This window comes from Carlito syrichta, unplaced genomic scaffold (genome assembly GCF_000164805.1).
Source record: "Carlito syrichta isolate Samal-C Ts95f unplaced genomic scaffold, Tarsius_syrichta-2.0.1 Scaffold113594, whole genome shotgun sequence".
Lineage (NCBI taxonomy): Eukaryota > Metazoa > Chordata > Mammalia > Primates > Tarsiidae > Carlito > Carlito syrichta.
Window position 1 is genome coordinate 58,254 of NW_007057690.1, and position 14,782 is coordinate 73,035.

Here is a 14,782-nt window from a genome sequence, read left to right on the forward strand (position 1 = left end):
GACCTCGCTGGGCTGCCCAGAGGCCTCGCGTCCGTGTCCGTGGGGTGTGGGGCCGCCCCGCCTGCGGGAGGCCGCCCTCTGCCCGCGCGTCCTGGCCCCTTCCTTCTGCGCCCTCCGCCCCTCCCGTCCGCGTCCAGAAGCGCTCGCCCCCCTCGCCCCTTCTCCCTGTCCCCCGCGGCAGCGCCCTCCTGTGCCGCCGAGGGCGGCGGCTGGAACTCAGCCCTCCACCCTCCCTCCGGCCCAGGGCGGCGGGGACCCCTGCAGGGCTGGGGCCGGGCGGCGGGGAGGCCTCGGCCCCGCCCGGACGACGGGCTCCCTGCTGCTCCCTGGGGCTGGCCGCGCTCCGCCCGGCCGCGGGGTCTAAGGGGCTTTGGCGAGAGCCTCCGCGGCGCCGTCGCCGACCCGGGATTACGCGTGTTGTCGCTTAACGCTCCAGACACGCCCGAGAGACCCCAATCTTTCATCGGTTTTGTAGCTGGAGAATGGCGGCCCAGGATGGATGGCTTCGTCTCCCCGGGCTGACCCCTCTGTCGGCCTGGCAGACCCGCCCCGCCGAGCCCGGGAGAGGCCGAGGAGGTGAGGCTCCCAGCCAGACCCCGCCAGGTTGCTCTGCTCTGGCTTCTCCCGCCTCGTCCTGGGCAGAGCTGCCCCCTCTCCTCCTCCCGCACCTGGGCCCTGGCCATGGCTGATGCTTCGGTGACGCGTCGGCGGCGAGAAACTCGGATACGGAAGGTGGAGGGGCAGGGGAACAAGCCTTCCAGGTGATTCCCGTGGGAGTGTTTGCTAGCTGCTCGACGCCTACTTGCCAGGCCAGTGGGCTTTCTTTTCCCCACCTCTTCCCCTCCTGGTCTGTGGTGGAGTGCCGAATACTCGTGGCCAGCGTAGACACAGTTGTCAGGTGGCATTGCGATATGGCGGGTGCCTGCGCTCAGCGCTTCGATGTGCCCTGAATTCTCGGTGGTGTGCTTTCCTCAGAGACGCTGAATCCTCCCACTTCTCTGCCTAAATCTGGCTCAGGCAGCAGGGAGGGGAGAGAGTGGTCTCTGCCTTCAGGGTCCCCGGTGGCAGCACCTCGGCCTCGCTCCGGCCCGGCAGAGGCTCTCCTGGCCCCTGTGCCGGGCAAGCCTGGCACCCTTGTTTTTAAGTGGACGGTTTTAAATTCCAGAGCGAGGAGCGCTTTTGCGCTTCCATAAAACACGGCCGTTCTCGCTTTCCCCGACGCCGCGACACATACATCATGCAGCTCATGTGACTTACAGAAACTCGGCCACTCCCTGCCACACACAAGCAGTCACCTGTGTCTTAGGCGGCCACTTGCGACTCCTCTGGTTTTTCCTTCAGTATTTATTTCTGGGTCTCTATGTAACGTGGCTTTTATGGACACTCCATGATCATCCCCCCCCCCCCCCCCCCCCCCCCGTTTTTAATATTATCTGCGGACTTCTTTTTGCAGCTCTCCTAACTGTACACCTGGCTGGTGTCCACAGCTTCTGGGGCAGCCATCACGGCGTTGGTGGGGTCCACAGGCCTGCGACGCCGGAAGAGCTGCCTGGAGCTGACCCAGAGCATTTCCCATGATTCTTGTGCTTCCGTCACAACGTGACCAGCACCTCCGGCTCACCTCCCGCTCGGCTCAGGCGTCCCTCCCAGGGCCTCTGACCTACTTCTGCCTGCCTGGCGGCTGCCTGGCTGGCATCTCCGAGGCCGTGGCCTCCTCGCAGAGCCGTCCTTGGCGCCTCTCTTGGGTCGGAGTCGCGGCTGTGCGGCTCAGGCCATCTCTCTGGGGTGGCCCTCTTTGTTGGGGGGTGCGTCTTCTAAGAGTTTCCTGAGAAGGGTTAGCCAGAGCTTAATTTTCTGAGACCTGGCATGCCAAAAGCTAGTTTTATCCTGTCCTTGCAAGCTGGGGAGCGTGGCTGGGCAGGAGAAATTGTCGCTAAAGCACCGGAGGCTTTGCTGTTTTGTGCCCCAGTTACCGACGCCGTTACAGTCCTGCGTCACTGTGCGTCTCCAGCCTTTGCAGGTAACATGTTTCCCCTCAGAAAGTTTCTAGCCTTGTGTTCTGAGCCTTTGCCTCGACCTAAGTCTGCTTTCCTCCCTTGTGCTGGGCACTTGGTGGAGTCTTGTTTCTTTCTTTCAGAATTCCTTATTGGATAACTAGGCCTCATGGCTTTATCCTCGAATTCTCTAATTTTTTTTCCCTGTACCAATGTTCATCTTTGTTGTTGTTATTGTTCTGTTTTTTGGCTGATATTCTCAAATGTTTCTCCCAAGTCTCCTATTACCTTTTTCATTTGTGGGATCTTTATTTTATGTTTTAATTTAAGAGCTCTTGAATTGCTTCTCACCTTCCCTTCCTCCTTTCCTTTTTATTCCTTTAAAAAATATGATCTGTTTCCTGATTTATGCATACAGTATCTTCTCAATCTCCCTACAAGGTTTTCATTTGCTTTCTTTCCTGCATGTGTTTTCTTCATCATGGTCTTCTTTTCAACTCTCCCTTTTTTTTTTGCTTGTAATTCTCTATTTCAGGTTAGGGGCTTTTCTCAAATGTCTAGTGATCCTTGGCTTCTCATTCTTATTTAGGGATGGGTATCAAGAAGTTGTTAGGAACTGTTGAGAGAGAGAGAGAGAGAATGTGTGTATGTGTGTGGGAGTTTGGGGTGGAAGGATTTGTGACTGTGGGATTCCTTCCCGTCCATGGTCAGCATGCTCCGAAGAGTGGTCTAGACTGTCTCCAGTATCTTACTTCATCGTCACACTTATTTTTAAAGTAAATTTTGCTTTTAGCAGAATTTACATGTCCATATATATTTTTTAATTGCTTAAGATGAAAAACAGCAGTCTGGCCCCATTTCCTGCCCAGGCCGCTGGCTGCTGCCGACTCTGGTCAACTTTCTTTCAACATGGATCACCGTCTTCTCATTCAGATGTGTCTGTTGGCTTTTTTACTGCGGACATCATCATGGCTATGTGAATATTATTTGTAGGTAATACATATGCATGTAGGTTATTGACATGTATTATATTCTGATTGCATTTTCTGTTTTATAATTTATGGTTTTCCTGAAGTTAATCATTGTTTTCCTTTTTTTATTTGCTTTTTTTTTTTATTTTTTATTTTTTTGAATTGGGGGTCTCACTTTGTAGCCCAGGATGGATTGCAGTGGCATGCTCAAGGCCACTGCAGCCTTCCATCTGCTGAGCTTAGGTGATCCTTCCACCTCAACCTTACAAGTAGCTGGAACTACAGGCGCATGCCACCATGCCCGGCTAATTTTTTGATTTAATATGGAGACCAGGTCTTGCCAAGTTGCCCAGGCTGGTCTCGAACCCGTGGGCTCATGCAGTCCTCTTGTCTCAGCCTCTCAAAGTGCTGGGTTATAGGTGTGAGCCACTGTGCTCAGCCGCTTATTTTTCTTTTTGAGTTGGAGTCTCACTCTGTCACCCAGCAGCCACTGCAACCTCGACCCGCTGGGCTCCGGCGATCCTTCTACCTCAGCCTTCCAAGTAGCTGGAACTGCAGGCGCGCGCTACCACGCCCGGCTAATTTTTGATTTATTGTAGAGATGAGTCTCGCCAAGTTGCCCAGGCGGGTCTCGAACCCGCGGGCTCAGGCAATCCACTCACCTCAGCCTCCCAAAGCGTGGGATTACAGGCTGAGCCACCAAGCTCAGGTCTGCTTATTTTTTTATACGCATCACTAGTACCTGACATGGTCTGTAAAACTTGTCATATGTCAGACACATTCTGGTTCTAGTCATTTGATGTTTCACTTGGAGACTTTTTTTTCAGAGAACCCAGCCCTCCTGTTGCAATCTGGGTTGCATGCTGTCTGGATCTGGCACAGCGGCTGAGCCCACCTTCTCCTCTGCTTCTGCCTGGGAATCCCTTCAGCCTCCCTCCTCCACCCCATTGCCAGCTTAACACATCTCAAGCCACCCTTTGGCTTGGCCTGTTCCTTCTTTTTACTGGCTCACACCCTCTGTAGGTCCCACAAACTGTAGCATAGGAGGTAGGCATTTTGTGACCTTGTGTGTCTGAAAATGCCTTTATTCCATATCTGAAGGCTGGATTGATACTTTGGCAAGGCAGTTCTCTTGCCAAAGAGAACTAATTCCAGATTAGAAACCTCGGAGTTTGAAGGCATTCATTTGACGTCGAATCACAGTTTCTGGACTTGCTGTTACGAAGTCCCGTACCATTCTGACACCTGTCTTGTGTACACGGCCCCCGTGTCTGCTGGTTTTTGTTGGTTTGTTTTGGTTTGTCTTTCAGGAGGTTCTTTTAAATCCCCGCTGTTCTAAAATGCTGTGATGTGCCTGTGTCTTTTTCATTCACCAGGCTGGGCCTTTCGATCTGGAAGCCTCTTTCAGTTCAGTGATATCTTCTAGTACGGTTTAAGAATCATTTTCTCTGTTCCATTTGCTTTAATTTTTTTCTGTCTATAATTATTCTTAGTTAGATGGTGTATACCCTGGATCAAGCCTTTAGCATTTTTATCTTTAAAAGTTTCAATATTGGAATTTTTGGTTCTGTTTCCTGGCAGAACTTTTCAATTTTTATCTTCCAACCTTTCTATTGAAGTTTTTAATTCTTTCACCTAAGCATAAAATTGTTCAGAAATCATGTTTTTTGGGTCCCGAGTATGTTCTTTAATCTTTTTTTAAAATATGGCATCTGTTCTCAAATTTCTTTTTACACACACACACACAGCCACAAAAACACCCTCTGGGAGGGCTCTTCGCTCCTGGCCTTGTTTTCCCTGCATGTCTTGGCCCTTTCCTCTTAGAGCATGTGCTCAAAGGCCAGCTCTCAGCCTGTGTGCTGTGTTGGAGAGGAAGGCTAGAAAGAGCGCTTTAGGAGCTCTGTGCACGGGGTGCCTGTTTCCTGGACACAGATGATGACCCAGCTGTTTCTGTGGAGGACTCTGAACACGAGCACCTCCAGGTTCTCATGGGCGAGCCTCCCCAAACATGGCCTCCAGTCTCCTGCCTCCGGGGAGCAAGCCTGGCCGCCCCTTGCTGGGCCGGAGGTAGGAAGGGCACTGAGGACGGGTCCCGTTCTTCGCTACCAGAACCTCCGTGTCATTCCCCTTCCAAGGAGGGTCTCCACCGGCTTGTGTGTCTGCGGTCCCAAGTCCAGCCACTCCCTGTGCCCCCTCTGTGGCCGCCCCCTTCCACAGCTTTCAATGGGCTCCCACCTGCATATGCACGGGAGAAAGGCCTGTGCGGGAAGTGTCGGTGCTGTGTAATAAATCGCCCTGAAAACCAGTGGCTTAGCCCTGGGTATGCCCATGGGGGTTGGTCCCAGGGACCCTGGCGAATGCCAAGGTGCTGAAGGCCCTGATAGGAAACAGTGTCTTCGATGCGTGGAACCTACTCCCATTCTGCCCGCCCCCCCTTTAAATCCTCTGTAGATTAATTGCATGTGACACAATGGAAATGCTATGTAAATAGCTGTTGTGCCGTGTTCTTTGCCATCTTTTTTTGTTGCATTCTTTTGACGTATTTATTTTTCCCGAATATGTCGCTCCGGGGATTCGAGGGCCACCTGCTCTCCCGGGTTGGCCTGTGGCCCCTGCGGGGCTCTGGGCCGGCGATGCGGGACCTCGCCTCTTCTCACGACTGGCCTGCCAGGCCGCGTCCTGGGATGGAGCTGGGAACCGACTGCAGTCGGCCCAGCCCCTAGGGGAAGACCCCGCCCCGCCCCGCCCCGGCTGGCCTCAAGGGGGCCTCCGAGTCCTCAGAAGAGCTCAGGCTTCCTGCTCTTGCCGGGGTTGGCCGCAGTCTGGGTGTCCCCTTGGGCAGCTGGGATTCCTCCTCCTCACTCGGGGGTCACTTCTGCCCTTCATCCACTTTTCTCCTCCCCAAACTCCATTCATACTTGCAGCCCCCTGTCCTCACCTCCTTTGCTGCCTGTCCTTGTGGCTTCACACCTTTTTTCCTTCACTTTGGAGGGATTTGGGGAGGGAAGAACATGTTTTCAGTGCATATTTAACCCAAAGCTTCCCTTTTGCTGTAGTTTTACTTAGTTTTTGCTTTATTCTCTCTTTCTTGATTAGACTTGCCAGAGGTTTGTGAATTTGTTTTTTTCATCCAAAACTAGCTTTTGGCTATGTGGATTATCTTTATTATATGTTTTAATTAACCTGTGATCTTTATTTCTTTAATTTTGCTCCTTTCTAACTTTTTTGAGATGGATGCCTGTCATTGTTTTTCCTTCCCTACCTTTCTTTTTAGTATATCCTTCAGGTTATAAATTTCCCTCTGATGATTGCTTTAGCTGCATTATGCAAGTTTTGTCACATAGCATTTTTATTCAGTTAAACACATTTTCTTTTTCTTTCTTTTTGGGCTGGAGGGCAGTGGCATGTTCCCAGCCACTGCAGCCTCAACCTGCTAGGCTCAGGTGATCCTTCTACCTTAGCCTTCCAAGTGGCTGGAACCACAGGCATGTGCCACCACGCCTGGCTAATTTTTTGATTTATTGTAGAGATGAGGTCTCACCAAGTTGTCCGGGCTGGTCTCAAACCCGTGGGCTCAGGCAGTCCTCTCACCTCGGCCTCCCAAAGTGCTGAGAATATAGGCGTGAGCCACCACGCCTGGCCAAACACATTTTCTAATTCTCATGATTTTTAAAAAATAGTCTCAGAAAAAATAAAGTTTAACATTTATGTATAGTTCACATAAGGAAATATATTCATCTTTTAAAAACCTGTACCTAAAATCCTACTGCAAACAGTATACTATATCAAGAAACTTAAGAAACATTCCCAATAAGAACAGAATTAAGAAAGAATGCCCTCCATCATTACTTACAAAAAAAGGTGCTAAAATACACATAACACAAGTTATCATTTTAACCCATTTAAAGTGCATATAGCTCAATGGCATTAAATACTTTCATATTTTCATGCAGCTGTACGTTTTGGTTTTGGCCAATGGGACATGTAAATGTTTTAAATTTCAAAACTGGGAGAGATTTTGAAAAGTTTTTTGTTACTGTATCTAGCTTAATTATGCTGGTTAGAGAATACATATAATTTCATGCAATTATATTAGAGAATACATAGGATTTTCATATAGTTTCAAGTTTGTAAATGTACTAAGATTTTGCTTTATGGCCTTGGATATGTAAATTCTCATAAATATTCTACCGATGCTTGATAAAAATGTGTATACTGCAGTTGTTGAGGGCAGTGTTCTGTCTAATCCCATTAGGTCCAATCTGTCGATTTTATATAGATATTTTTTAAAAATCAGACTGTTGAATAAAGCGTCCTGTGATGAGGAACAGGCTCTGTTCTCTATTTATACCGTCCAGCATGGTAGTCACTAGCCATGTGTAGTTATTGAGCAGTTGAACTATAACTAGTGTAACTGAGCCACTGGGTCTTTATTTACTTGTAGTGAATTTTGCCTTATATTTACTAGCTACTTGTAGTTTATGGCTATTATATTCAACAGCCCAGTTTTAAATCAAGACTGAATTTATTTTTATTTGAACGTCCTGCCAGTTACTGAGAAAGGGGCATTGCAGTTTTTCACTCTGACTGGTGGGGAATGCCGTTTATATTTGTCTGAAAATGTCTTTATTTTAAACTTTATTCTTTCTAATAGGATTTTTAAAACATATCTTTCTGGACTCTATCTTAAGAGTTTTACAAATATTAAAATTACAGTGCAATGTTCTGTCTCTCATCTTGTATATTTGCCATATTTTTTCTTGCTGCTGCAGGTAATTTTCAGGTGTGTCTTTTTCTGTAAGTACAGAGAGTAAGCCCAGTTATTTTGTAGACTGTACATGATTTCAGTATCTTAAGTCTGTTATTCCTGCTTGTCTTCCCTTATTGCCCTCTCTCCTTGTAGGCTTGGTTATCTTCTACAGAACACTGGTAACTGTGTTTGAGAAGTCATTTGTAGGATTAATTGTTGGAGGGTTAGGGTCTCCAAGGATATCAGTTTCTTGTATTGGGTATCTGTGGTCACTGCTGGCCTAGGACCACTTTTTGGATCTCATTCAGCTTTTTCATTATCCTTAGTGGAGAGGGTGGGCCCAGTAGCCTGTTGTTATGAGAATTGGGGGTCTCCACACCGTTAATTGTTCAGCCCTACCGTGACCCAGACCCCCCACCCTGCTCCTGCCCTCAGAACCCAGGACAGTCTAGCTGCCGAGTGCAAAGTCGCTGTCAATCATTGTCATGCTGTTTGCTGTGTAGTATTTGGCCCTGTTAAGCTCTCATTCCTTTTCTGAAACTCTTTCCTCACTTCTCTCCTGGGTATTTCCCACTTTTGTAGCTATCTTTCCTGTGTTTCCCTCTTGGGTTTTCCTTTCTCTGCAGGCTGATTAAATGACAGTGTCCTCCCATCTGCAGCCTCCTCCCTTCTGGCTCTGCATTTCTTCTGGATGACCCAGTCCTTGTAGGGAGCTACAGCCTTCATCTCCATGCCATCTTCTCCCCTGAGCCCCAGGTTCAAGGTCCCGGTGCCCAGGCCTGGAGGGTCTCGTATTCGTGGCATCAAGTACCCTCTCCTCATCCTTAGGGGACCCGTGTCAGGGGACAGCATGAGCATCCTCTCCCAACACCTGTGGGAGCTGTAGAGTCCTGTATCCATGAGGTGCTTCCCAGCTCGTGTGCTGTCCATCTGTCTGCCTCTTGGTCTGATCCAGTGTTGCTGGGCTGTTGGCTCCAGAGGGGCCTTGTTGAAAGTGCCCTTGGCACCATCTCCCAGCTGGTCTGACCAGTGTTTTTCTGGTTGGCCTCTCTGCTCTCATCTCTGGTCTTGCCCGTCCCTCACACATGTGGCTAGCGGCCTCGTTCCTAAAATGCAAATAGGATCGTGTCATTTTCCAGCTTAAAATCCTTCAGGGATTCTCTGTCATTTCCAGGATAAAATTAACATGTCCTTATTTGCCCGGGGCTGCCTGCTCTGTGCCTGCATCTGCCGGCTTTCTGAGTACTTGCCATTTTGAACCATCTGTAGTTCCCGCTTTCCTTCCCTCCTTGCCGTTGAACGAGCCATTCCCTCCTCCTCAAATTCTCTTACCTGCTCTCTTCCTGGCTGGCCTCAGCTTGTCCTTTCAACGAAGTAGGCTGCCTTGGAAGATCCAGGCTAGGCACACCTGGAATGGGCGAGGACGAGAAGGGAAGTGCATCCAGGAAGAGCCTTGGTGGCTGTGTTCCCTTTCTCGGTGAGGTCATGCGGGCTCTTGCCCCTCCCCCTTCACTTTCTTTCGGTCTTGGCCTCGATGGCCCCTCCTTTCCTCCTCTTCTTAAAGCCAGGGGAGAGGAAAGGGGAGGGGCATGCCGCTCTGAGAGACACGGATATAGGCCGTCATGGCAAAGTGATGGCCAGTGTCCTGCCTCACCCCGCGTCCTCAGGTGCTTGGTTTAGACAGATGGTGCACACCAAAGCAGTACCCCAACCAAACCCAGGGGCGGACGTGGGCTGTCTGTCCCATAAAATGCTTAGTAATGAACGAAACAAAATGGACCTTGTTAGAGTCAAGGTCCTCCATCTATACAGGTTTCTTGCAAATACGAACCACTCTGTAAGGTCCACACAGGGGACCATGAGGGTGGGTTAAGAGGAGTCCCAGGTCAGATGAGTAAGAGCAAAGGTCTTGCCTACGAGGGATGCAGCTGTGTAGCTGCAGTCTAGAGACCATGGCCAAGAGCCAAATTCTGGAGCCTCATTAGCAGGCGGGGGAGAAGTGACAAAATGGAGCCCCAGGTGCATCAGGAGGTCTTAACTCAAGGGTCAGTTTAGGCTGAAAGGAAACACAGGCTACAAAGTGTTCATACAGAGTAACATACATGCCGTAAAAAAGATCTGTGGGAACAGCAACTGGCAGAACCATGGTCAGTCATACAGGAAAACAGATACTTTTTGCAGCGTGTCTTTCCAAAGGGACATTCACCTCATCGGGCAGCCACTTTCCCCGTGTGTCCCCGGCTCCGCCAGCAGGACGTAGGGCTGTGCGGACCATGGGCCTGCCTCCCAAGGTCATTTCTGAGGCCCTCCAAAACAGGAGTCTCCATCTTCAGTGCTTCCTGCCAGGAATGCACGGCCCAGCACCCAGCAAGGAGCCAGCAGTCTCCCCCTTTTGTGATGGCGGCCTTCCAAGTAGAGGAAGCAGCCGCTGTCCCCAGGATGCAGGAGGGCCATACGGCGCATTTTCCAGCCCAGTGACTTATCAGCCAACCTTTCCCGAGGCAGAGCACTGAGGTGACCGGACTTGCCTCGGAGGAGAAAGCCCTGAGGCCTGCTAGCTGTCACATCTCCTTCAGACACTGAATCTCAGAACATGAGGGGCAGTAGCTGCCTTTGAGTCTTGGCACATCTGTTGCTGACTTTAAAACGAGATCCGTGGCTTGAGAAATTGTTGTGCTGACTTGTTCCTGTGTTTCTGCGAGCTGGGCCATCAGTGAAAGTTCCTGACCTGGCTAAGCATCATGACTTTCCAACCCAGATCGTTAGAGTAATTATGATTTTGAAGTAAGTGTTCTCCTCTTTATCTCTTTTTCCAAAAGCGCTGCCAGTGAGAGATGCAGAAGAAAATCTGGAACAACAAATTGGAACAAAAGAGACTGACAGGTTACCTGCCGGCGTCGAACCACGACAACAACCAAGTGCCTTATTTGCTAGAGGAAGCAGGAGAGCAGGCAAAAGTCCTCAAAGACCATCCAGTAAGATAAAAGAAAACAAGCATCCCTTTGCTCTCTATGGCTGGGGAGAAAAACAAGCAGACACAGGAAGCCAAAAAACTCACAACGTCTGTGCGTCTGCCCCTGTGCATGAGGTACGCCTGGGCCCCTGCATTTCTGCCTTTGCTTTGAGAGGGGCTAGCCAGGCTGTGCACCTGTCATTGGGTATCGCATCTATAGCCACCAGGATGCTCTGGCCCCCGGGAGACCTTAGGGAGCAGTACCATGGCCCAGCATTGGGACGCTGATGAACCGGCAGGAGGGTTCTGTTTGTTGACTGCCTGGAGAGCAAGGGATTGTGGGTGGGGGCTAGCTGATGCCAGGAGGGTTTGCTGACACCGAGCCAGGTGAAGTGGATGGAGTTCCTGGGGGGCCAGGAGGTCCGCGTGCTCCCAGGAGCTACCCAGCCAGGGCCGGTGACAGCCCACTGGGATTTGCCACCAGCCTCTGGAGCAGTCTCAGCTTCCCTGGGTTGGATAGGCTGGCCCTTCCTCGAAGCTTGTTGTTGGCTTGTCTGATTGTTCTTCGGCTCTCAGTTCTAATTGCTAGGTTTCTCCTATTCATCCATAACTAATGCATTTACTCCCGGGAGCTCCAGTTCTCCTGATGGAGCCCTGGTTTGTCACCTTGTGTCAAGTCCTGAAGACATTTCAGATGAGAGGATTCTCATGTGTACAGTCACAAAACAATTCTGTGTACTAGCGTTGATACTATGACTGCAGCCTAAAGCAAAGGATGCATTTAAAGAAGTAGAAAGATAAACTGCAAACTGTTTGAATTCTGATTAAATATCGTAATGAAAGTTTTATTGAGCAGACTTCAGAACCCCAGCAGATGGTATTATTAGAGGGACATTTGAGACACCAAAGCTGCCATTTAACACAAGATTTCTGGCAGGGCCATGGGACTAATTTTAACAGGATTTACTGTAGTATAAAATAACTAAGGTGGTAAAAATCCCTTGGGTTTTTTTTAGTATACTACTTTAAAACGTTTAAAATTCTTTGATGAAATTCTTATTCATGCTTAATGCTCAGCAGTTCCAACTATTTTCCAGAGCCAGTTCTAGGGGCACGTGCAGATCAGCCGTTTACCGTTTCTGGTATCTCATGTGCCGCTGCTTAGTTGTGCTATCACCGGTGATGGGGGAGCCGGCTCTGTCGTGTGGGGATGGCTTTTCTGTGGACGCTCTGATGCTCAGAGAAACTGTGTACAGAGGGGCAGGCCTTGACTTTGCCCTGCGGAAGGTGATGGGGGTAGGAGTTAGCTTCCTTGCTAATGTTCCTGAAAGTGAGCACCGTAGCCATTTAGGTCATTATGCTTTCATTTTTGAACCCTTCTTAGATTCATGAATCAGCATTACGAGCCAAGAACAGAAGACAGGTGGAAAAGAGGAAACTGGTGGCTCAGAGGCAGCGCGCTCACTCCGTGGATGTGGACAGGAACAGGAGGCTGAAGGCACCCTCCTCGGAGAACCCGTGGATGACAGAGTACATGCGCTGCTACTCTGCAAGAGCCTAGAGAGGCGCGTGCATGGACAGCCTGACCTTTTTTTTTTTTTTTTTTTGAGTCGGAGTCTCCCTCCCTCCCTCAGGCTGGAGTGCAGCGGCCGCTCACAGCCACCCGAGTCAACCCGCTGGGTTCCGGCGATCCTTCCGCCTCAGCCTTCCAAGTGGCCGAACTACAGGCGCGCACTACCACGCCCAGCTGACTTTTTATTTATTGTAGAGACGAGGTCTCCCAGGTTGCCCAGGCGGGTCTCCAGTCCACTGGCCTCGGCCTCCCAAAGTGCTGGGATGACAGGCTGAGCCGCCGAGCCTGGCCTGAGAGCCTGATCTTTTAAGAAGGGTGAAAGGAAGGAGAAGCGAAGCAAAACAGAGACCCTCAAGAGAAACAGGACACGGGTTTAAGAAACCAGCTGATGATGCAGGGCCATTCCTCGGGAATTTCTAAAAGACTGTTTTGTTTTGATGACTATTGCTTACCTCGCAGTAGGGCAGACAGTTGAAGCCATAGACATTCGGTTACTTACGAAGAGAATTCCCTCAATCTTTGATATTCGTATAAGGGTTTTATTTTAAAGCATCTTAGTCTTTTAAGATACTGACACCAAATGCCTTTAATGGCTACAGATGCTCACAACTCAGTATTCTTTTCGTACGTGTAGGTGGAGCCCAGTTTCATCCAGTTTTCTGAATGACTTTTCAGATTCCATCACAGTAAGACCATTCCGTCTTGCAGCACAAGACTTGCTTACTTTCTGTGCACTTTTCTTCGTGAAAGCCATCAAGTCCAACGTGAGTTTGACACTGCTGTTGATTCCACGCATGGTGAAGCTGGAACTCTACTAGTTCCTGAGCGGTCAGCTGACTGTGCTTCAGCTCAGTGTCCTTCCACGTAGATTGTGATATTTCAGAATTATCTGGGTGGGGCGAAGTTCACTTTAAATTATTAGCTACGCACTTGTTACTTAACAGTTCAAATACATTCCAGTAGACAAAGTGCCAAGGTGACATGTGTGTAGAGTAGTCATAAAGTGTCCTTTGAGTCCAAGATGGTCACACGTTTTATTGCAAGGTTTGTTTCGGAACACACAGTGTGGACACAGTCACTTGTCACACCCTGGCCTGGTCACAGCCACCCATCATGGACTCTTGCCTCTTCTGTAATAGCTGGCAATGCCATTTAGAACTTAGAATGATCGTTTGGCCCATTGCGACGGGGACCAATGTGAAGATACCAGCGACACACTGTTGCCCACCCCCACTTTCTCTGCTTTTTCTTCTACAGAACTCAACAATAACAGACTTGACAATGGACAACTTGCAGACTTTAGGTTGAAATACATTACTCTTTGATTCCTAGCCAGCAGGTCTTAGCTGCACTCTAATGTGAGAGAACGGTGGTGTGTGGATAGGCCCGAGTCTGGATAAATAGTGCTCCTTCTCTTGAGTACATCTGCTTTTGGGGTAGAAAAAGCGTTTTTAAAAATGCTGGTTTTCATCAAATGAATGAAGTCTTCCCCTTCTGTAGAGACAGAAATTTACTAGAAGGATATGAGCTAGCTTCTTTATATGAGATATGAAAGGTACTTTGCCTATGCCGACTTAGCACCTGAAGCTGTGTGAATGAAGATTTGGCATTAGATGTGAGGGTGAGCATTTCCTTGATATTTTTACTCTGGGTCTTTGGAGTACGATAGTCAATTTTTAGAACACAGATTGGTTTCATTCCATATAACATCTTCATGCACTGTCATAACTGTATTAAGCTTTGATAACACATACTGAAGTATTGTGAGCTTTAAGAAACTTTTAAAATATTTGCATAGTTTTAAGGTGAATTCTTTTACACAGAGAGCTCTCCTAATCACTGAGATGTATATTTAATAAGAGGAAATTTTACATGTTGTTCAAAACAACTTTGCTAGTAATTATAGTGAATTTTGATGTTAACGATTATAATCTTTAAACCTTGCAGGTACTAAAGATCACACTCATGTGGCAGTTTGTGATGGTGTAGCTGACTGTGAAAACTGTTCCTTTGGAGTCACTTCTTACACATTTTGGTGTTGGCCTTCCCGCTCACCTGACAGGGTAGTTCAGGCCCCACATGGATGGACTGCCTTAGAAATCTGGCTTCCTCTAGACTTTGTACAAGCCAGACTTTTTCTTATGTAGAAAACAGACTTGTACTTAATGTGTTTACTACTGAAAACTCCAGACAAAGATAAAACCTAGAAGGCAAATACTGGCCAATTTTTTGTCTTTCTTTTTAAGTGTAGGACCAATGAACAAGACTTTCTAAAGTACTTTTACTGTGCATGAACAATGAATAAATCAGTATGAATTACTTTGTGGAATTACTTTACTCCTATGTTCAAGTCCTTAGTTTGTTGGGGTTCTTTTCCTTCTGTTTTTAAGAAAACACTTACTTTTTGAGCCTAGGAAAATTTTCAAGTTGTTATACTTTGGTGGTCCTACTTTTTTTCCCTCTTTTTACAAATGAATGTGGTTGTAATCATGTTCCTAACTCTTGGAACAATGTACAAGACAGTGAGATAGTTTAAAAATC

General features: G+C 48.4%; 1 protein-coding gene across 1 annotated transcript; it reads left to right on the forward strand.

Moving 5' to 3' along the window:
- Nucleotides 1-911: 911 nt before the first annotated feature.
- On the forward strand, nt 912-12,254 carry LOC103274410 (centriole, cilia and spindle-associated protein-like). Its single transcript, XM_021719158.1, has 7 exons — nt 912-918; nt 1,488-1,583; nt 5,183-5,285; nt 7,869-7,894; nt 9,073-9,192; nt 10,535-10,803; nt 12,053-12,254. The coding sequence occupies exons 1-7, from the start codon at nt 912-914 to the stop codon at nt 12,227-12,229; spliced, it is 798 nt and encodes a 265-aa protein (XP_021574833.1). The 3' UTR covers nt 12,230-12,254.
- The last annotated feature ends 2,528 nt before the right edge of the window (nt 12,255-14,782 follow it).